We start from the raw sequence: 23,454 nt of genomic DNA, 5'->3' as shown, positions 1-23,454 counted from the left end.
GGGCGGCATGCCTTACAGCACTTGAGCAGCTGTCACAAAGAAGAGAGGGTTGACTTCTCCAAAACACCAGAAGGCAGGACAAGAAGTTGTGGGTGGAAACTTGTTAAAAGACAAGTCCAATCTAGAAGAAGTAAGGAGACATTTTCTGACAGTGAGAACAAGGGAATAGCTTGCCTCCCGCAGCTGTGTGCGCTTCATCACTGGAGGCTTTCCAAGAATAGACTTGTAGACAAACAGGTAACCATTTGACCAGGATGCTGTAAGGTCTCCTGCCTTGAGAAGGGGGGTTGGACTAGAAGACCTCTGAGGCCCCTTCTAGCGCTATGATTCTAAATACCAAAATTAAGTGCCCAGAGTGAACACAGCCCAAGAGACTGGACAATATCGCAATGCTGTCGAATGATCAGGATCCAAAGTCTCCTTATCGGTGAGGTAGGTGGTATATAAATTTAATAAATAAGATAAATAAAAGCATCCCACTTCACCTACAGTGGTGGAATAATTAATATCGCAAGAGGGTTGTAAGAACCACATCTGGTGCTTCATCACTGGAGGTTTTTAAAGACGCTGGGCAGCCATTGGTCTGAAATCGTATATGGTCTCCTGCTTGAACCGGGGTTTGGACTAGAAGACCTAGAAGAGTTAGTTGGCAAACTGTTTTGGCACCGAGTGCTGAAACGGGAGCGCACGCACGAGGGAGTGCTGGAAACCAGAAGAGCAACTCCCTGGTGCACGCACACATATGCACCGGAACCTGGAAGAGCAACGGGCAACAGCTGGCGTGGCCTGGAGAGATGACTCTGCATGCCACTTCTGGCACGTGTGCCATAGGTTCGCCATCACGGACCTACAGGGTCCCTTCCAGCTCTCTTCTGATTGGTCCTTCCAGGAAATATTACTACTGTACTTACCTTAATTTATTCCTTACTTGTTTTATGTTATTGTTTTAAAATGTTAAAGGGTCAGCTTAAAATGTTTGATGATGATGATGATGATGACGATGTCATGGGAACATAAAGTGGAAAAAGTTATCAATGGGAAGTTGAAAATCTTGTGGGACTTTCGAATACAGACGGATCATCATTCGGAAGACAACACGCCAGATATCACAGTTGTCGAAAACCGAAACGTACAATTTATTGATATTGCGGTACCAGGACACACCAGAGTCGAAGAAAAAGAACTGGAAAAAAAAAGTCACAAAATATCGCGACCTGGCCATCAAAACTATGCGATTATGGGCGAAACGTGTAACATGGTATCCATTGTCATTGGGGCACTTGGTACTATGTCCAAGAATTTTATAAAATGCATCAAGAAATTGCAGCTCCCTGTAATAACACCAGTGGAACTGCAAAAAACTCCGCTACTCGGAACATCATACATCTTAAGAAGATACTTGGTTGATACCTACGACGCTGGCAGCGACCCGTATCAACCATCAGCGCCAGTCAATGGTGCTTGTGATGGGTTTTTGAATGTTCAAGTTGGGTGAATTTCATGTTTAATGAATAAAAGAGAGAATAATAATAATAATAATAAACAAAGCCTTTCAGGCACCATAGGAACCAACTAGAATCAAGTCATTCATGCTGGCTTGTACATCCCCATGTTTATCCAGGGATGGTTCAATAACAAGAAGCTTTTTTAAAAAAAGAGAGATTAGAACAAATCACAAAGGTGAACTTTCCGAATGGTGATTAAAGAGAATCGTAAGGTTTGAGAGAGTGCAATATTTACAGACTCGGGAGGGGAAGGGAGAGGAAGGGAGGGGAGGATGCTGGGCCGCTTTCATTGGCTTTGTGTCATGAGCTCCTCCAGGGCCCTGTCTCGGTGGTTTTCACACAACAGGAGGACTTCTTTGATGTCAGCTTGTCGGAAGCCCATGTCGTCGAATTGGGCTAAGAGGCGAAGGAATTCTAACGCCTGCAGTGGGAAGGAAGAACAGGAGCCGTGAGACCATTGTGGGAATGCAGAGTGCATTTCCACGAGTGCTCTGATCCCCCCCATAAGAAAGAAACCCAGTTTTATAAAGTCATGAGGACTAGAGCCTTCAGAATTCTGAACAAGAGAATATGACACAAGAGGCTGTATCTCGCCAAGAATACCAATCTTGTATTGGAAAGCCCAGTTGCTAAATGACAATCAGGGTTTGTTTTTTTGAGCAGGGAACTGATCTGTAACATCAGTGAGCCATCAATAAGCAAATATGGAAAAGCATAAGCCACATCATGGCTAAAAGGAAGAGATGCTGGCAACTGGCTTGCAGCAAGTTGTGTTGTGTTTTCCCTCCCCCCACTTCCAATTTCCTGCATTGTGTTTCTAGCATTCCCCTCCCAAAAGAAACTGCTTTCAACTTGGGGAAATCTCCAGATTGTTAGTTCTCTAATCACCTGCAGCCTCCTTGGCTTCATTACATTTGGAAGGAATTGTCCTGTGGTACCTTCTGCACATTGAAAAGTGTGGGCAGCCAGGGAGGCTGCAGAATGATGGAGAGAAGAAAGATAACAAAAACACCCATCCGAGACTTCTTAATAATACTATCTTTAGATGTTTATGGAGATACTCAATCGTCCAGGTCATGGCTGTCTCAAATGTGTTTTTTCCAAAAGCCAAGTGGACTTTCTTAGGTTGAAATGTTGAAAACATTTCACTTCTCATCCAAGAAGCTTCTTGAATGAGAAGCAAAACATTTTTAAAGTAAAAGAAAAAAAGCAAGAAAGTCCACTTAGCTTTCGATCTTCATAGAGTGACATTGAAAGCCTTTTGCCGATGGGCTAAAAAAAATTGTTCCAACCTCACGGCAAAGGCCATTTCTTCTAAAATTTTTGATTTTGAATTCTTCCCAACTGTAGTCAGGCTGATTTTCTTGCATGTTCAAAGTTAATTGTGTTCTGTTTTTCTTTCCTTGCTTTTTAGTTTTGTTTTGTCATCACTTTTATTGTGAGCCATTTTGGACTTATCATTGTCAGAACAGAATTAAAAACTATGTAGATCCTTCCTTCCTTCCTTCCTCATTCTTCCTTTCTTCTTTTTTCCTTTCTTCCTTTTTTTCTTTCTTTTGTCTCTCCTTCCTTCCTTCCTCCCTCCCTCCCTCTTTCTTTTCCTCTCCACATTAGTTTGTGTTAGTTTTTAATGTTCTCTATCAACTGTTAATAACATTCACGCACATACAAAAAAAACCCATGCAGTTGGAAACAATCATTTTTTTCATTCATTTGACTGATACCACATTGTAAGCAAAGGAATTTGGTCAGCTTTTCAACAGAAGTTGGGCTCTCACTTTTTTCTCCGAGTTCTGGAACATTTCCATTGCTTCTATAACCTGGGCCTCTTCGTAACCCTGTTTCAGAAGTCTATCGCAGGCACTGAGATAACTGAGAAACTGTTAAAAAGAAAGCAGAAGAAATTGAAATGCTGTTAATGAACTGAGCACAATTTTCAGTAAAAAGGGATCAATCCACTTCCTAGGCCATAGTTTAGGACACAACTTACACAACCCCTCCCTTACTTTGTAGAACCAGTAATATACTCTGGAACCCTGGGATCATCACTTGCAAAGGGCAACCAGATCCATGCAAGCAAACTAGCAATGGCAGCTTTCCTGTAGAACAGCAGACAGAAATGGAGGGGGAGATGAAGTTAAATGAGTCATTAGCTTAGAGTCCTTACGTTTCTAGAAATGGTCTAAGTCCAACCCTTCTTGAATTCTGTTGACCCTTATCTTCTGAACTGCAACTTAACTATGGTCCTGATTCCTTGTGTCTGACACTTCTCGACCCAAGTAATTATATTGGTTGCATGATGAGGATAATGGAAATCATAGTCCTACATATCTGGAGAATACCTAGCTGACTACCGGTAGTTGAGCAAGCTTGGGAAGTAGGTAAAAAGGTGACCACGATTGCAGCCATAGGAAGGCAGATTCCAAATGAATTAAGAAAAAACTTCTGAGTATAAAAGCAGTTCAACAATTGAAGTATTGACCTGGAGAAATGATACCATCCCCTTTTCTGCAGGAGTATCTTTTAAGATTATTTAAATTCAGATTCTTCCAACACGCAGAATTCTCCTCCTTAGTTTCTTTCAACTACATTTTCATCAAAAGTCCTCATTTTCCAAAAATCTGCTTCACTTCCCTTGGGATATTTTTTATGAATACAAAATGAGAAAGGGAGAACTAGATGTGCTGTGTTGAGCTCTTCTTAAAAAAAAATGTGGGATTACTACTTTCTCTGCAAAATAATTTCTCTTCCGCTGATGCATATGGAAGACTTTGATTTTAAAAAAGTGAATTCTCTTTTTAGACTAACTCTAAAAGGGTGAGAATACATGCAAAACCACCACTGTGGAGAGAGAGGAGTCCATCAAGTGAGCAACCAGAATTTGGGGAGCACAGATGCAGAATCACTATGTCACACTCAACAACTCTTTTCTAATGTCACTAATGATCACTTTCACATTTTTAAAGTATTTCTGATTAGTTCCTATGCAACAGTGCTTAAGTAGGTATGTGCGTGTGTTTGTGTGTTCGTGCGTGCGCACTCTCTCTCTCTCTCTCACACACACACACAGGGGTCCCTTGATACTCTATAAACTTGGTGTTTTCCTTTGCAGATATTTTATTAACAAACTAGACAATATCATCAGTACTAGAAGCGATTGGGGTTTGCTGTCTATTCTAGCAATGATGCTATTACCTAGTTTGATAATTAAATGTCTGCAAAAAACCCCCAAACAACCAAGTTCAGAGAGCATTAAGGACCCCACAATTCAACCTCGTGCAACAAATATTCTCTTCTATTGTGTATAGAATGTATATTATGTATATAAAACACTTATTTCCTGGAACATTTTTTCAGCCTTCAAGAACTTGGCTAAGCCCTATGATTTGTTGGCAATAATTTTGGGAGTGAGTTGCTCTTAGCTTCTTTCTAGGATTAAGAGAATAACTTGAAACATGATTTAGAACAAGACTTCATGCATACGATTGCAACTGTCAACTAATAAATTTCTTTCTAGACTTCAAGGTGCTATCAGTCTCTTTCATCTTGTTTTAGCAGGAAAAAAAAAAAGATGAAGTGTATTGTATCTTTAAAATATTATATACCTTGAATGAAGAATATCCCAGCCAGCAGAATCAGGATTACACAATTAATGGCTGGCAATGGAGAAACAATTTCTAAGCCTTGAATTTCTGTAGCAAAGCTCCAGGATTTCACCATCGGGGGGGTCATGTAAAGTAAATGTTTGGCCTTTGTGTAAAGTTTTAACAGGTGGGGGAAAGGCTAAAGCAACCATAGGAAGAAGCTTGCAAAAGCTTTTTAAGTGGTGCAGTTGTATCACAAAAGCTGCAAGACTTTGACTATTCATACATTACAGGCTGTGCTCAGCCGTCAAATTAATCTTTCGTTGTTGAATAAGCCATGTTTGGCAAGGTTCACCCACAGGGACTAAGGGCTAAAATATGTCTACTGAAGTGTGAGGAATCTGAAGACTGCCACATTTGCTGATATAAATCTAATCACTGCTTCCCGTAACGCACATGAAAAACTCTTTACAGATTTTATTCAGTTTTTCAGTGCGAAGATCTTGGATAAAGCTAAGTTAGCTTGTACGTGGAGATTCTCAGTCATCCAGGTCATGGTTGTCCCAAAGGTGCTTTTTCAAGAGGCAACTGGACATTCTGGTTTTTCTTCTCATCTAAGAAGCTTCTTGAAGAAGCTTCTTGGACGAGAAACAAAACATCTTCAAAGAAAAATCGGAAAGTCCAGTTGCCTCTTGAAAAAGCACCTTTGGGACTAAGGCTGCTTGGCTGATTAGATGACTCTCTGGACCTAAGAAAGCCTAACTCAGCACCTGGAGAGAGACAAAACTTCCCTTCTTGTGAGACTGAGAAACGGAGTCTGTCATGGAAAAGCCTAGAATTATTTTTGATTTTATTCTTGGAGAACTGACTGCATAGTTCTCCAAAGCATTCGCTTTTAAATACCACAGCAGCCCTTCATCCCTTGGGAATCCGTGATTGGCCAGAGAAAGCCTCCATCCTATTTTTAAAAACCCATTTTCGTGGAAACAGTGCGTTCTTCCAGGTCTGAAATGGGCACAGCTAGTGACCCAGCAATAGTCCTTGAGACACAACTCAGCCCTCAATCCCAAAACTGATGGATAAGTTTCGAGGAAACGCACAAGTGTCTCATTTTGGGAATAGGGGGTTAAAAAACAGCCTTAAACTCAATGGCTGTTGAGAGGGATAAACCTGGAGTTCAAATGGAAGCTAATAAAAATAAAGTGTTTCCAGTTATTAACCATGGAAAATAAGCTATGTTGATATTGGAGAGGAATAATTATTCAAAGGCTAAGGAGAAATTTTAATACAGCCAAAGTGTACAACTGTTCAGTTGGCTTTTCTCTGCTTAATTGCAATCTTGCTTTTATATTTGTTTTTCATTAAGAGGGATGGGTAACCTTTTGAGGGGCATGCAGATGGTGATAGGGTCAAAGTGTTTTGACCTTGAACCCTTTTCCTTTGGTAGAGTGGCAGCAGGAGGAAAAATGAAACTGTCATTTCTGTTAATGACATGCTGGGTGAAATTTCTGCGCTTCTAGAAGTTGTTAATACAAATAATAACCAGAAATGCAAATCATGCAATTAGAATGATGACCCTGGTGAAGGTGCTATTTGGGGAAGCTGATTTTGGATTTGCAAGTATTTGTTTGTAAATAAGTATTTATTTGTAAATAAAACCTGCTTCCTTGAATGAAAGGTCATTGACGGTCTTCACTAAAGATTTTCTAGCCCTCGAGCCTTTCAAAATATTTGGTGGTTATGCTTCTGACTATGCTATTTGTCTAATGTTGCTTATTTTATTGTTGGTCATATATTGATTGTTGCAATCTCTGGTTCACTAGGCCAGGGTCTCAACCTTGGGCCCTTGAGCCTGGTGGACTTCGACTCCCAGAATTCCCCAGCCAGCAAAGCTGGCTGGGGAATTCTGGGAGTCGAAGTCCACCAGGCTTCAAGGGCCCAAGGTTGGAGACCTCTGCGCTAGGCTTTTTGGGTGGCAAACCAGAAGCAGCTGTGGGAAGGTGTGCAAATGTCAAGATGGCGGCCATGACCACACAATCAAAACCCCACTCTCTCTCTCTCTTTTTTTTTTTAACATGGAGGGAATGTAAAAAGGGGCAGAGCTTGAATTGTGTGTTGCCATCTTAACTTTGTTGACTACCCTCCCCACCCCTAGTTGCTTTACATCTCTACCATGCTTGGTGTGTTGCTCTTGTTGCTGTTATTTCAAAGTAACTCAGATTGCATCTTAGCACAAGGCTGAAGTAAACTGACAAACCCAAGTTAAGTTCCCGTGGCTAAGAACTGCCCCATCAAATCTTTCAACCAGGAGCCAGAGACATTGTCCCTGGAGTTTTCAGGGTTATCACAACAGAAGCCAGACAGACTCCCATGGCATCTCAGTACCCTTTCCCCAAATTATGGCACCATAGGGGAAAAAAAAAAACATTCTCCACTCTGCCCTAAAGCCACATGCAAATTTCAATTTCAAGAGTCTGCAGCAAAACTTCCAGTTTGCCAAAAAGAGAGCCATCTTGTCTCTCCAGAATTTGAGTTGGCAAGGAAGGAGGTACTAGAGAGACAAATACATGAAAGGGATGGGCCCACCCTACCAGCACATAATGTATTTTCTGAGGAAGTTCTTCACCTTGACCTAGAGAGTTGGAAACACTTTCCCCAGCTTTCAGGGTAGGAATTTGCCCCATCTTATTTGGAGAGGAGACTCCTGCAAGTCCCTTGGACAGCAAGGCGATCCAACTGGTCAGTCCTAGAGATCAACCCTGACTGCTCTTTAGAAGGCCAGATCCTGAAGATGAAACTCAAAGACTTTGGCCACTGAATGAGAAGGAAGGACTCACTGGAGAAGAGCCTAATGCTGGGAAAGATTGAGAGCAACAGAAGAAGAGGACGGCAGAGAATGAGGTGGTTGGATGGAGTCACTGAAGTGGTTGGTGTGAGCTTAAATGGACTCCAGAGGATGGTAGAGGACAGGAAGGCCTGGAGGAACATTGTCCATGGAGTTGCGATGGATTGGACACGACTTCGCAACTAGCAACAACGACATTTGGAGAGGGGAAACTGAACCCCAAATCCTCTGCAGATCAGCTCTTTCCACTTTTGACAATCAGGTGTACTCATGACAGCCTTCTGGAAATGGTGTTGTATCACCTGGAGAGGGCACACCTTCTCTGACACCAACAAAGATGTCCCCTCTTTGGGAAGGGAACCAGTCCTACTTCTGCCCTACCTGTCCTAAGCTTTGTCTCCCGGTCTTCTGCAGAGCAAGGATCGCACGGCGTATCGGATAACCCAAGGCTACCACCGGCTCAATCAGTTCGCGCTCCTCCTGGCTCAGCAGCGAGAGCAGATCGGTGGTGGAGTCCGGGTGAGCTCTGTGGGGACTAAGAGGTTGCTGGGTCCCTGGTGAGGGTGGGAGGCAGGAATACGGGCTGAGAGACTGAAAAATAAAAATAAAACAAGAGCGTTTAACGTCAGTTAACTTGGAGAAATCTTTATTAGCCATCTGCTCTTTCATGAGACTTTTCAGAAGGATGTTGCTCTCCTCTGGAATATGTGCAACCATTGTGGGTATGCCAAGAAAGCGCTTCAAGTCTTTGTCATATTAAAATTAATTCAGCCCAGCCATAAAGCGAGCCAGGAAAATTCCCACAGTTAGAACAATCTTTCCCCACCCCCAAACCGATTAACATCCTGTTTTCATTTCTGTTTTTCTAACGTTGATTCAGAACCATCCTGATTTGGAATAAAAATTGTTATGTTTCCAAGGAGATGACAAAGGCTGATAAAACAATAATGAAGACAGGGAAGCTGGGTCCTGGGAAATAAAACATTGACGCTTTTAACTTAAAATAAAAATCTTTGTATCATTCAAAAATATGGTTGATGTGGTTTGGGGAGACGTTTCCCTTGGTGCAGTTTTCAGATGGTGGTGAAGCCCTTCCGTCATCATTCAAGCCCTCTCTTAGGCTGTCTCTGGCTATGACAGTCAGGGTATATTATTCCCAGCAGTTCCCAGCAATATCTATATCTGTATCTATCAGAACTACCATTGCTGGAACGGCTGGGAATAATAACATACCCTGACTATCATATATATATATATATATATATATATACTTCTGGAGGCAAGCTGTTCTGTCGATTAATTGTTCTCATTGTCAGAAAATTTCTCTTTACTTCTAGGTTGGATCTCTCTTTAACAAGCTTAATTATTATTAATTAATTGATTCCACCCATTCATCTAATTTCATCCAAGCTTTTTTTAGGTATGGATACCTCTACAAATGTTTAAGAGTTGTTGCTGGAATTGTGATTGAGACATTGGAACATGAACTTATATGGTTGGATTTGTCTGATTATTGTTACATTTTGGGCTTAGAACCATAGGATTGCTAACACGAATTTAGATCGATCTTGGTTGGTTCAAGAATGATGTTTTGCTTGGCTGTATCCCCAGCATTTGGAATCTACCAAGACAATGAGAAATGTGGCTCTTTTATGCATGGGATACAGACAAAATAATTATTATACAACATTGGAAGGACAAATATGTACCTGAATTGCAGCAATGGGTTGCTGACATGTGTGTTTGAGTTAAGAGTACTTTGATTTTGATGTGAAAAGGGGCAAGAAAGAGGAATAAGCAATTCAACCAACATCTAAGAGTAGATGGATGAGATAAATTTCCAAGCTTTTTCCCCTTTCTTGTCTATATGATCAGTTTCCAAGTGGTGGAAACTTTCCTTGATAACATATTTCAAATTTCTAACACACACTAGGGATAAAATAGTGGAAGAATTTTACAGAGAGTTCTATTTGCAAAACAGCATTCATCGAAGAAAGGCAAGCCAAGGACCTTCACACAAATCAAACCTTAAAATGCAAACACTCTACAAGTATTTAGATTCTCTCCCTCCCTCTCTCTCTCAAATACATTTCATATATGTTATTTACATTATAGGATCAAAACATTAATCTGCTTATGTTTATTTATAAGTTTTGTTAACTGGGCTTCAGCTGTCCGCCTCTCAAAGTGTACAGGACTCTTAAATCTTAAGAGCCCCATGTTCAAAGTAACAACAAGCAACGCAGCCAAACACTCATCAAATAAAACCACATGAAACAAAACCTCGACAAAATGAAAAACAAAAACTTCTGGGTGATGGGGCTTACAGAGAATTAAAACATTCCATTCCACTCATTCTCCATGCTAAACCGATAAGAGTCCAAAAGAATTTCATCATATAGTTTGGCACACACGAGTGAGGTTTATATTACCTTAAGTCACCCTAGTTTAACTCTTGCCTCCTTCTAAGTATCCTACATAGAAGAAAGCTATCTTCCTTGGGGGTATTAAATGTCATAATAATATGAGCAGAAAAATAGGAAAGTAGCTATGTCTAGTCTAACAAAGAGAAGGACTAGAGGTGATATTGTAACAGAATAGCTGGCTTCAAGAGTTGAGGGGGATTATCCTAGAGAGAAGCAACGGCATAGGGATTGACCTGGGATTCTCTAGAGCATCTGAGGGCAGGACAAGAAGTAACGGTGGAAGATCATTAAAGAGAGATCCAAGCTAGAACTAAGGAGAAATTTCCGGATAGTGAGAACAATTCATCAGTGGAAGTTGTGGATGTTTTATCACTGGAGGCTTTCAAGAAGAGATTAGGCAGCCATTTGTCTGGAATGGTATAAGATCTCCAAAATCCCTTCCAACCATATTATTCTATGTTCCAACGGAATTTTAGTGTATATAGAGTTTTCAGCACCGTTGGGTGAAAGTCTCAAATGTTATACAGAGGTTAAGGTAGTTGGAGCTAAAATCGAGACCATCTTAAGGTTACCAAGACCATACCTATTCGATGTGTTGAATGATTTAAGAATAAACCTTGTTATCTGGGTTGGAGGGACCAAGGAGGTAAGGACAAGTCAGTTGCCGAATCAGCTCTTTGTTTCTTTTCCAAGATGCTGAAAAAGTCATCAAAATGCAAAGCCTCTTTGAAGCTTTGGAACTGATCTTGTTTGCGGAGTTTTGGAAATTGAGAAGGATAAAGGCTCAGGGATAAAGATGACTCATCAGCAGCTCGTCCATTGCAGTATCAACTCCTCATTAACGGCTTAAAAAACAGGAAGGAAAAGACCAAGAAATGATATTCCTTCCCTGGGGGAGATTCTTCTTGAATGACCTTAATAGGGATTAGATAGGATACATTGCAAATTCTTGTCTTTTCCTATTGTGCGATAATCAACCTACAATATGCATATGTGTTAATGAAGCATACAAAATGAAGCAGTCTGAATTTTATTTTGAAGTAATTCCTTAGGTCAGGTGTCCACAGTCATCAGTGGTGCACACTTGAGATCTGACTTTAATTTCTTTTCATTTATTTTAAGCAATAAAATAAATAAAATAATAAAATAAAATAAAATAAAATAAAGTAAAGTAGAGTAAAATAAAATAAATCAGGAACTTAGAATGCTAGAAGGTAAGAGACTTTCTCAAGAAACATTTGTACAGGTAGTCCTCAACCTACAACCACAATTGAGCCCAAAATTTATGCTGCTAAGTGAGAAATTAGTTAAGTGAGTTTCGTCCCATGTTATGACTTTTCTTGCTACATTTTGCTAGGTGAATCACTGCAGTTGCTAAGTTAGTCACCTGGTTGTTAAGTGAATCTGGTTTCCCCATTGACTTTGCTGTCAGAAGGTTGCATCACGGGACACGGCAACTGTCATACATGTGAGTCAGATGTCAAGCATCTGAATGTAAATCGTGTGACCATGGGGGTGCTGCAACAGTCATAAGTCTGAAAAATGGTCATAAGTCACTTTTTTTGCAACTTTGAACAGTCTCTAAGCGGACTTTTGTAAGTCGAGGACTACCTGTATTTAGAACATAGAATAAGAGGGTTGGGAGGGACCTTGGAAGTCTTCTATTCCAACCCACTGACCATGGTGTGAGACCCTATACCACTCTGGACAAGGGGCTGTCCAGTCTCTTCAGTGATGGAGCGCCCACCACTTCTGGAGAAAAGGAGCAGTTGGGATTTGAACCCCTGTCTCTCAGACCAAGGGCAATAATCTAACCACTAAGTTATCCAGCCACTCACTCACCTGTTTAAACAAATGCCATAAAAATGGTAGAAGGTGCTTTATTAGGAATGTGACCATCTGCTCAAAACAAACAAGGCAGTGTTGTACTTGGATTATTTGAAGAGCTAGAAGGGATTGTAGAAAGCAACTTCACTCATTCGTTTTTATTAAATAGGTATTTTGTGACCAGTCAAACCCAGTGGTCACTTTGTGAGGTTGAAATGCTCTGGTCCACAAAGGTTGCCCATCTCTGCTTTTCAGCTACATCCAAAGTCAGTCACACTCAACCCTTTTTAATACAACACTCGGATTCCATATCCAAGTTAGGCAGTAAACTATAGATCTCCAGACACTTAATCCTTAAGTCAGCTCTTGGCTAGACTTTTCAGAAAGCTCCCATAGATCACTTTAAAAAAAAATTTATTATATCTCAGGAAAGAATGAAGCCAGAACCCAGTGGCTGATGGTCCATATCAGTGCAGAGAGAGCAGAATTTTCATATGTCTATCCTGCAGCTTTTAAGTTTCTTCCTCCTGCCCTGCCAAATTCATGGACATTTGGTGTCTCCCTTGGCCAGCCGAGATGTTTAAACCACGATCCTCTGTAGCCTGGGAATCACTGGTTTTCACATTGTCCCTTTCAGCTTTAAGCAGATCCCCTTTTAGCACAAACAGACATTTTGATCTTAGTTAACCATGTATTTGCACAACGGGAGCAGTGCCGGATGAGACTGTGATTTAGGCACAATCTCAACCTAGTTATCTGAATTATGAGCTGGCTCATTCATGCGCACACGGCGTTTATCAACATTGTTTGACAACTGCATGTAACCCAGAATGCCCTATACATTTCTCTCACACTGTCTTTAAAGCATTATTTTGTAATGTTAATGCATTTGGGTTTGGCTAGTCTAGAGAAAAGAAGAATTAAGGGTGACATGATAGCAGTATTCCAGTATTTGAGGGGCTGCCACAAAGAAGTGGGGGGTCAAATTATTTTACAAAGCACCAGAGGGCAGGACAAGAAACAATGGACGGAAACTATCCAAAGAGAGAAGCAACCTGGAATTGAGAAGAAACTTCCTAAGAGTGAGGACAATTAACCAGTGGAACAGCTTGCCACCAGAAATCGTGGGTGCTCCATCATTGGAGGTTTTTAGGAAGAGACTAGACAGTCACTTGTCTGAAATGATACAGGATCTCCTGCTTGAGCAGGGGTTGGACTAGAAGACCTCCCAAGGCTCTGATGTTTGGCTCCCACATCCTGTGATTCTATAATAGGGGTCTTCAAGCTGGACAGCTTTAAGACTTGTGGACTTCAACTCCCAGAATTCCTCCTCCAGTCATGTTAGCTCAGGAATTCTGGGAGTTGAAGTCCACAAGTCTTAAACTTGCCAAGTTTGAAAACCCTTGCTCTATAACATCACGACTCAGGAAAAAAGGAAAAACAAAAGAAAGATTGTTACTTACTGCCATGGTAGGTTTATGGTGTTGGATGGGACGGATAAGCCCTGCTGAATGAAGCCGACTTGGCTTACAACAGGAAGTAGGTGGTGGTGGGGTGGGGATTAAAGTTTGTGCTAAGCAAGGAGGGGAACCGGCTCCGAATCGAAAATTCCTGCTGCTTCCGGAGTGCTGGTGGAGAGAGAAAGCCTTAGAAACCAAGGCAGAATCTTTGGCGGTTCGGTTTAAGGGATGCATGACCGCCAACAGCTTCTTCTTGGCGCCTTCCAACTCGTTCTTCACATTGTTTAAAAAATATGTGGATTGCCTCTGCTTGCCCGAGAGGGATCTTGGGCAACCGCTTTCTGATGCAGCCGTTAGATGCGCTGGGGAAGTCTTCGGCCTGCTTTGGGGAAGGTCAAAAGGCTGAAGGAGAGCATCGGGCATTGGTGCTAAAGGTTCTTCGCTGTCAGGTTCTTCAGAGGTGGTTGAGGAAGACTCCTTGCCTTCTGAACCTTCCTGCTCCTCAGGACACTGGCCTAAGTCCTCCCTTTCCGTCGTCTTCTCTCTGCGGCCAGGGTAGTGGAGCCTCTCAAACTTGGTGCGCAGATTCATACAGCTTTGGACACGGATTATTTCTTTGGTTTTGCAACTTGTTGCCTTGTGGCTGCTGGCCACGTTTTCTTTAGAGTCCACCAATAGAAGCCAACAAGGAGGGGCTGTGGGATACATATTCGGGGTCCTGTTAAACCAGGGAATCTCTTGCCGCAAGGCCGAGTCGATCCAGTAAAGGACCTTTTTCTCTAGTGAAAAATCATGCTGTTGAAAGGCAAGAAGACGAAATGTTAGCATTTTCCCAGCCAAGCTAAACACGTAGAGAAGACGAGACAGAATATACGATGTAATTCCAATGTCCAGTGTCACCACATCTGGAGCGTCTCTTTCCTTGAGCCAAATCCCAAACTATCTCTGTCCATCAAATCCATTGGGGTCAGCTTGAAAATATGACTTCGATAAAAAGAAAACCTTAAAGGAACCATTTTGACTAAGACCTACATGTATCTTAAATTCCTTGACGTATGACCACAACTGAGTCCAAAATGTATGTATGTTAAATGTATATTTGTTAAGTGAATTTTGCCCCCAATTTATGATCTTTCTTGCCATAGATAAGTGCAGTTGATAAATTAGTAACAAGGTTGTTAAGCAAATCTAGCTTCCCCACGGACTCTTGTTTGCCAGAAGGTTACAAAAAGGGATCATAAATATCAGAGTCGGTTGTCAAACATCTGAAGTTTGACCATGTGACCATGGGGACCTGGCAAGGGTCATACGTGTGAAAAACGGTCATAAGTTACACGCTGTTATAACTCTGAGTGGCCAGTAAATGAACTGTTTTAAGTCTAGCAATACGTGTAGATGATGACGGTTCTAATTCATCCGGTATCTTAAATTCTTTTGGCAGATTAGAATGTTACTGAAAATATTAAAACTTTCCAAAAATATTAAAAATAAAAAACAGTAAAATAATGCTATTAATCAATAGTGCAGCAAAAAACTAATAATCCACCACTTATCTAAACCCAATCTGAAAATTATTCTACCTGTATGCATATTTCTTGAGTAGGCAGGGATCCAATGAACTAAACAAATGTTGAACCGTAGGTATGATCCCACCTAAGACAAACTTAAGCCAATGACTGTAAACAGATCACAACTAAATTTAAAGTGGACTAAATTGAATTCGGCTAACAGAAAGCCAATACCGTAGATACGAACAATTGAAATACTAACACAGGATCAAATCAACACACTGAAGCTGCATTTTTATGATAAATAAATTTGCTTCAGTTAAAAACCTGAGTCAGTTCCCCGCCCCCCAATCGTTGTAAAGCTCCCAGAATTTCAATATTAATGTAGCAAAGTATTTTCCCCCCCTTCCAATTTATTCAACCTTCTTTCGGAAAAGAAGATGGCTTTTTCTTCAGGAAAGCTTTGTAAATTAGATTAATAAGTGTTATCACTGGATTTTAACCACTTTGTTTTCTTCTTTGTACTGTTTAGTCAGATTATTTTTGCTCATGTGACAGCAGCTTATTATAAAAAAGCAAATTCCAAATGTTACAATCCTGCCTTCAAATAAAGTCTCACTCAACACTTTCAATGTCGATTTTTAACTTGAACTGATGATTAATTTCTTTGGGTTGGGGCTTTGAAGATAAATAAACATTTTGGAACTGCAAAATACAAAATACTACAAAATAGATTGGGCCATCCAAAACACCGGATCTTTCCCTGTTTTTTTGTTCATCTATAGATTGGGGTATTTTAAATAGGAAGCCTGAGAAACCTAAGGAAATGCGCACACAAAGTGAGAAGAGGCATTCTGAAAATTTACACTGCAATATAACAGCAAAAATGATTTTTGGAGAAGTCTTATTCAAAAAATGCAATGATGCTCTCTGCTGGTGGGAACGCTCTGAATACACAACACAACAGGAAAAAGAAAAATATTGAAATATCCAAGCCCAAAGTTCTAAGTAACTGAAGATTGTCTCTATATAGGACCTGTGATGGCGCAGTGGTTAGGATGCAGTATTGCAGGCTAATTCTGCCGACTGCCAGCAGTTCGATTCTGACCAGTTCAAGGTTGCCTCAGCCTTCTAGCCTTCCGAGGTCGATAAAATGAAGACCCAGATTGTTGGGGGCAACAGACCGACTCTGTAAACTGCTCAGAGAGGGTTGCAAAGCACTAGAAAGTGGTATATAAGTCTAAATGCTAAGTGCTATTAATAAAGGTAGCCCTCAACTTACAACAATCATTTAGTCACTGTTCAAACTTAGAACGGCACTTCAAAAAGTGACAATCCATGGTCATGTGATCAAAATTTGGATGCTTGGCAACTGGCTCATATTTATGATAGTTGCAGTTTCCTGGGGTCCGGTCATCCCCTTTTTGCAACCTTCTGACGAGCAGAGTCAATAGGGAAGCCAGCTTCACTTGACCATGTTATTAATCTAACAAATGCTGTGATTTGAGAAAGGTAAAATGGGACAAAAGCCACTTAACAATTGTCAACAGGAATTTTGGGCTCAATTGTGGTTGTAGGTCAAGGTTTACCTGTACTGTGTCAGAAATCTTTTGAGAACAACTGTTGACTAGGATGGGCGGATGGAGGGAGAGAGAGAGAGAGAATTAGACACAAAGGCATTTTATTTTGAAAACTGCTCTGGGGATTGTTATGGAAACACACTTCAAAAAGGCTTAGAGGAGACAGTTAATTCTTTGCAGATGGACCTGCATATATAGTAGAGAGAAAAAACAAGAAAAAAGTACCACGTTGATAGCAATCTAAGCAATTGCATTTTTAGGGTTAGCTGAAATACAACGTATCTGCTAAGTGAATAACACTTGGTTTGCACAGATTCGTGTCCAATTCCCCTTTGACAATCCAGTTCTCTTTCCTTGATTTTAAGGCAAGCCAACACAAGCTAGCTTTTTTTTTTAACCCCACAAATTATGATTCAAGCTTGTTCTGCAAATTACAGGCAACCATTGAGATTAGCACGTCTAAAAGTACAGCAAAAATATTTGTTCGTAATAATGGTAAATATTTGTAGCTTGGGTGTAGGATGAGCGTCAAGATTCCTTCTCTGAGCTTGTGGATGGCCCATCAGTGTAGTAATTGAGAGAGGTATTACAACAGTTGATCTGTTTACCATTGTGCACGTTAAAACCTCTGCCCATTTGGGCAGCTCAATCTGCGGCTGGTCGGCGTCTCCCACAGGATCGTCCACAAAGCTTACGGTCACTCTGAAAGGTATACCTTCCAAGTAGTTCATCACGTCCCCCGGCTATATTATTCTAATAAAAAGAAACCAAAAGGTGTACTTAGGACTTTTAAAGACCCCATTTTAATTGCTACTGGTTATTTTGAAGGACTTACTGCAGAGATTAAATCACTTAGTGCTAACGTGCAAGCCAAGGGGACCGCAGCCAGCTTTAACATGCTGCACGTATATTTTTGTTAACTGGTTCCACATGCGCAATGTTGCAAGCGTTCCCAGAACATTAGCCATATGTTGCTCTAACACAAAAGACATATTAAGCCGGAGTGTCATGAGAAGGTGAGGGACTCGACAAACTAAACAGGAAGTGATGAATCACCGTCTTATTTTGCCCTGTCTTAAGAGTCAGCTAAGGGAGGACAGCCACCATCAATCTACTGGCTTTGGCCAAGAGTTTAACTGGAAATTGGGGTCTGCTTCCCATCAGAAATATGGGACTGAAATTACAATTAAGTCTGCGCTGCTGCAGATCGTGTTACTCGATTCAGCTTGTGTAACAGTTGGAAAAGAAAGTTGTATACATCAAGCTCCTTCCCATCTGCAACTTATCTATATTTGGCAACAAGCCAAGATCAGACATTCCCAAATTCTAGGCTCCTCGGCATGGCATCCTATACTTCAGAGTAAAGAGGCTAATGTGCCATGCTCTGCAGTCATTTCTGGAACACAAGAAAACCTGTTCTTAAGTCCATATATTGATCTAACTCAAGCACACAAGATCTGTCTTGAGTTAATCAACTGTCATATTAAGGAAACTTTAGGCATTAAAATCAGTTAAGATAATCAATGACTTTAGATAAAAGTTATAAAAGATTCAAGGAAGGAAACAAAACTGTCAATTTCCAGAAATCTGTTTCCAAGTATCTATTAAATATTGTAACTGCTTTACAATGACAACTTTCCTTTGTGAAACATTTAACATGTGGTATTATCTGTAAAGCAACACAGAACAGAATTCGTCAGTCTTATTTCCTCCAAATTCAGCACTACGGTTCCCATAACCTCTAACAAGAGCTATGTGAAAGGCATCAAGTTAAGAAAAAGCTGCCCCATGGTAATTTTAACAGCTGAATATGGATAGATTGAAAAGTGCCAATTAAAACTATGAAGGCAATGAAATCCTTTTATTCCGCCAGTTTGAATTAAGGATATAAGATGAAGATCTGTTTTAGCAATTCTTAGATAATAGATTTCATGAACATACCAGACATGTCTAGAAAGTATATGATCCCAGAATTGATCACAACTGGAATATTAGGCATGTAATATTTATCTCTGGTTGTAATTTAAAATGCCAACTTTAAAGTTTATCACAGCTACAGTTATTTTACTTTTTAGAAAACATTAAAAAATAAGGAACATACAAGCAAAAGGAGAAAAAAAATGACAAAGAAATCTTATTGCCCAGTATATGAACTATTGATAATATAGAAGTACAATGTTCTTTTGTTAAGGATTGGAATCCCTGAACTAAAAAATGTATTATTTCAAGAAATGTTAATTTATATCTGTCTGTATGCAAGAGATCCACCTCTGTACCTCAATTTAGTTCTTCAGCTTAACACTCAACTTTCCAAGTTAAACATGTTTATTTCTTAGGTAAAGAAAAACTCACCTTAGCAAGGAATTAGAAAGGCATTTCCTAGTGGAAGGCAGAGGTGTCTTGCTGGCAGGCACCTCCGCTGTTGTAGAGGGAGCCCTGGCCAAGTCCAATGATTAGAGCTGCTTGAATAAGCGTTTGTCGTCAGGTTTTCCAATAGGGTAAGCAGACTAATCTGCTCCAGAATCCATATATAGGTCACTGTGCCCAGTGGAAACATATAATCAGGATTGTCTCAACTGAAAATGTCTGGAAGTGAGAAGAGGGTCTGTATTTTCAACAATATTATGAAGAAAAATTTGCAACAATTTTGTTTCCAACAGCGACCACTGCTACATTTCGTGGCCAAAGGAAGCCAGATACAAGTGTGAAATGCTATTAATTTATTAAGTATAAACAAAAGGCAACATACTTTTATTAAACAGGGCTATAAGTCACTCTGACAATTTAGAGTTTCCCATTACAGCATCCTCAAGACTTTGTCGCAAACTTTACAAGACAATAAAGAAATTTTGCAGATGATTTGACAATTATCTTCCAACAAAAGTTTAACAAGCCTATTTATTGCGCACATATCCCTGACAAAAGCTATGGTTTGTACTAGCAATTTGGGTACAACTTGCTTTTTTATGCCATTAACAGCCATGTCTGGGGTTTCAATTTTTCTTAGGTCTGAGAAAAGATGATTAACAGGGTTTGTGGGTATAGTTATACAAATAAAATGTGTTAAAATAATAACTTTTTCTTAAAGAAATGCAGGAAAAAGTATGAAATTAGAGAACATTCAGTCTTTCCAGTGTAAATAATGCTAAACTAAAGCAACTGGTATTAAATACTTAGAACTTTGTTTCAGAAGTAAGCAGAACTGAAGGAGCAAGTGAATGTAAAATAACCGTGTATCAAAATAGTATTCGTTGAGCAGTAGAAAAATGTACCAAGTTTGACATTTCTTTTGGTCAACAATAATAATTTCTAGTTTGTTGCAATTTATGAATCATAGAATTTATACAGAATGAGTATTGTTCTTAAGAACTTTATATAGGAAATCTGTATAAGCACATATAGAGTTCCTGAGTAGCTAGTAATTCACAGGTAACAAAATCTCTATCTGTTTCCTCCTTACATTCTTTTACTTCAAGGAATGAATTGTGTTTTTGTAGAGATTGTCATTTATTTTAAACTGAAAATGTGCCCTTCAACTAGGGTTGCAAACTAGGCTGGCAAGGGGTCATTTATTAAAACACAGAAAGGAGAGCACACAAGTTCAAGATTCCTTTCTTGAACTCCAAACTATGCTTTGATGTTATAATGAAAATATAAAGCGGCAAAAACCCTTTTAGCTTATATCCCTATTCTATTATCCTACTTTAAGAGAAAAACAAAACAAAACAAAAGCTTCCCTAAGTATGTGAATCACATAGGTGTGTATAAATGAAAGGCACTTTTTATGGTAACACGAAAAAGCTACTGTTAATTCACTCCATACAACTCCAATTTAGCACTATAATTTTTGAAAGCAGTAACTCAAATGTCAAAGGAAATGAATATCAGCCACATCTGTCAATTCACTTAACTCTTGCCATGTAAGGCCAAGATAACCACAGAGGTGTTTTGGAAAATAGCTTGAATTTAAACATCTGGATACTGTTCCAAAGAAATCATCTTAGATGTTGCCTTGGGCAATACTTTCTGACTTCCCACAGTTTACTTTACATTAAGAACACATAGAATAATGTTTAGCTGATGCATTAATTGCATGGTTTCTATAACTATATAAGCCCCATAGATAAGCTGAGCTTTATATCTGGCCTCTATTAGCCAATGTCACCCTGCAGATCCATGGTGTAACTTATTTTTCTATCACTGGGACACTTTTGATTTTGTAGCACTTACATCCCATTTAAGATAAACACAGATAAATTGGTGAGGGAAATTGTTTTAAAGTACATATCTATCCCACAAACTCCAATACATGCCCAGCAGTGATTCATTGACACTTTCTTCATGATCAAAATCCTATGATACTAAAGTATAACCAGATGCTACAGAACTTACATGCAGTACAATGCTATACTTTTAACAGCACCTTTAAGGACAATGATTGTCTTCTCAATCAATATTTTCTGGCATTCTTTAGCCACCTATAATGTATTTTAAATTCAAAAGAACTCTTCTAATGTGAGTTGTCAATCACACATCGTTATGGCAGCCTTCCCAAACTGGCAAATCATGCCATGTCTCGTCTTCAATGGTGCTTCAAAGTCATCACCTGATAGCAGTGGCCCAGGTGTCACTGGAGGGAGCACTTGGAAGGACCCATCCAGGTGGAATGAAATCTCCTTCAGGATGACCTGCAGGCACCAAGTATTGATCCCATTCATGCCTTTAAGGGAAAAAGGTAGACAACACACTGAGCACTATATCTGTTCCTTGTCTAAATTATTCAACCAAAAGCATGTATTCAGACCACTGCAGCTGAATACTGAGTTCACAAACAGGTGCAAAATACCATAGGAACATGGCTACAGGCAATGTGAATGAACTGTGGCTACTCAAGGGGCCATTAAAAAAAGCTGTTCTATTTATGTTCCATCTTTCTTTCAAGAGCACGTAATGGTACAGATCCACTCCAATTTTATCCTCACAATTACCGTGGGAGGTAGATTAATTTAAGAGAATGGATGCATTCACACACCAGGTTTACCCTGTGACTGAATTAACTTTATTTTGCACAATAAATCAAATGGTTGGTGTTTGTGTAACAAAAAGTACTAGCCAAACTTAGTGTGTTGCACAAATGTAGCTGTTAGGTTTATAAATGATTTAGTTCAGTATACGGCATAAATGCAACACTGTTTTTGAGTGACCTGCTGAGCCTGGGGGGGCGGGGGGGGGGGGCGGGCTGAATCAAAATTTGAAGATTATAATCTGTGATGGATACCAATACTGGTTCTACTGTGGCTGGAGGGGCTGAATTGTGCTCTAGACAGGTTTTATATCCTTCATTAGAGCAATGCTTATATATCACAAAAACAAATTATCTCTCCTAAATTTAAAGGGAAATAAAAATTGTCTTTTCTCTCCATTCATTCCAGTTTCTGGGCCTAGTTAAAACCTCAACAGGTTTTATTAAACAGGACTATAATTCATTCTGACGATTTACAGTTTCTCATTACAGCATCCCCAACAGACAACTCTGTTGCAAAGTTTCACAGGACAATAAAACATGCTTTACACAACTACTGACGGTTATACAACCTGAGTTGTGCAGACTCAACAATGCCAACTGAACAATGTACACCAACACCTCAATTTGTTTTATTTACTAATAAATGACTCTTACCTGATCTGGAGGAGAGCTGGCAAGGAATATTCAGCTTGCAAATAGTATTGTGTGAATGGCTCCAAGATGTGGGTAAATGGAAATTCTTCTAAAAATATAAATAAGTAAGAAAATCTTTACAGTCACCGAAATAAAAGCTTCCATTAATTGTAAGAATAGATTTCCCAGGTTTTTTTTTAAGATGGAACTTTGTTTTAAATTCAGTAAGTCAGTCCTTGTGTTGACATAGAAGAACTACATAAATAAACATTTTGGGGAATAGTTACTTTTTAAAAATTCTGCTTGCAACTGAAATAAAAATAAATACTTTTAATGTAACTATTTCCTCTCCAAAGTGGCTACATAAGTGAAGAGCATTCCTGGATTTCAAGGGTAAATCACCTTCTCCCAAAGCCTGAGCATCAGCATTCTGAAAATTACCTGGATCCCCAAACAGTTTGGAGTCCATGTCATACTTCTGCTGCAGGAGTTTTTCCCTTTCCTTCTTCAGCTTCTTCTCCATTTCTCGTTTCCTTTCTTCTTCCTGCTCTCCTTCCAGCATGACTCGGAGAGCTCGTTCTTCAGCTTCGTAGAGTTCAGTGCGTTTTTTAATTGATGCTTTTAAATTCTGAACTTCGCTTTCAAAGGCTTCATCGGCAGCTGGTGGCGGACAAACACCTGCACCAAACACACGCAAGTGTTTATTGCTATTTTCTTTTTCTTTTGTTTCAGAAGAATCCCACAGCTCACTTAGTCAGCGGTTTTCAACCTTTCCAAGCTAAAATCCCATCAAATGTCCAGTCAAAGAATCTAGGCCTCACTATGAAAGGGGGGAAAAACCCCTGAATTCTTTCTCAGAAGTACATTTATATAGTTTATAAGAGCTGTGATGGCGCAGTGGTTAGGATTGCAGGCTGTATTGCAGGCTAACTCTCCTGACTGCCAGCAGTTCGATCCTGACTGGCTCAAGGTTGACTCAGCCTTCCATCCTTCCAAGATCGGTAAAATGAGAACTCAGATTAATTGGGGGGCAATTTGCTGCCCCTGTAAACTGCTTAGA

General features: G+C 39.9%; 2 protein-coding genes across 4 annotated transcripts in view; both read right to left on the bottom strand.

Annotated features, from left to right (window-relative positions):
* Positions 1-1,118: 1,118 nt before the first annotated feature.
* UBAP1L (ubiquitin associated protein 1 like) lies at positions 1,119-21,454 on the bottom strand. 3 transcript variants are annotated; one of them, XM_087972834.1, is made up of 7 exons: positions 21,342-21,454; positions 19,088-19,321; positions 17,344-17,488; positions 13,651-14,442; positions 8,316-8,525; positions 3,284-3,385; positions 1,119-1,926 (listed from the first exon to the last, which is right to left on the bottom strand). In XM_087972834.1, the coding sequence occupies exons 3-7, from the start codon at positions 17,464-17,466 to the stop codon at positions 1,792-1,794; spliced, it is 1,362 nt and encodes a 453-aa protein (XP_087828960.1). In that variant the 5' UTR covers positions 17,467-17,488; positions 19,088-19,321; positions 21,342-21,454; the 3' UTR covers positions 1,119-1,791. The 3 variants fall into 3 exon arrangements, with proteins under 3 accessions (XP_087828960.1, XP_087828961.1, XP_087828962.1); XM_087972835.1 differs by lacking the exon at positions 17,344-17,488; XM_087972836.1 differs by lacking the exons at positions 19,088-19,321; positions 21,342-21,454 and adding an exon at positions 15,228-15,310 and having other exon boundaries at positions 17,344-17,455.
* PDCD7 (programmed cell death 7) overlaps positions 19,441-23,454 on the bottom strand; it is an 8,994-nt gene continuing 4,980 nt past the window's right edge. Inside the window, 3 exon segments of the mRNA XM_026673093.2 lie at positions 19,441-21,455; positions 22,416-22,503; positions 22,836-23,072. Of these exon segments, the coding sequence (XP_026528878.2) occupies positions 21,338-21,455; positions 22,416-22,503; positions 22,836-23,072 (443 nt within the window). The 3' untranslated portion in view covers positions 19,441-21,337.

Source organism: Notechis scutatus, chromosome 11 (assembly GCF_049901735.1).
Source record: "Notechis scutatus isolate UNSWTSFEM ecotype Mainland chromosome 11, rNotScu1.2, whole genome shotgun sequence".
Lineage (NCBI taxonomy): Eukaryota > Metazoa > Chordata > Lepidosauria > Squamata > Elapidae > Notechis > Notechis scutatus.
The sequence above is the reverse complement of the archived record's forward strand: the minus strand, read 5'-3'. Positions and strand labels throughout refer to the sequence as shown.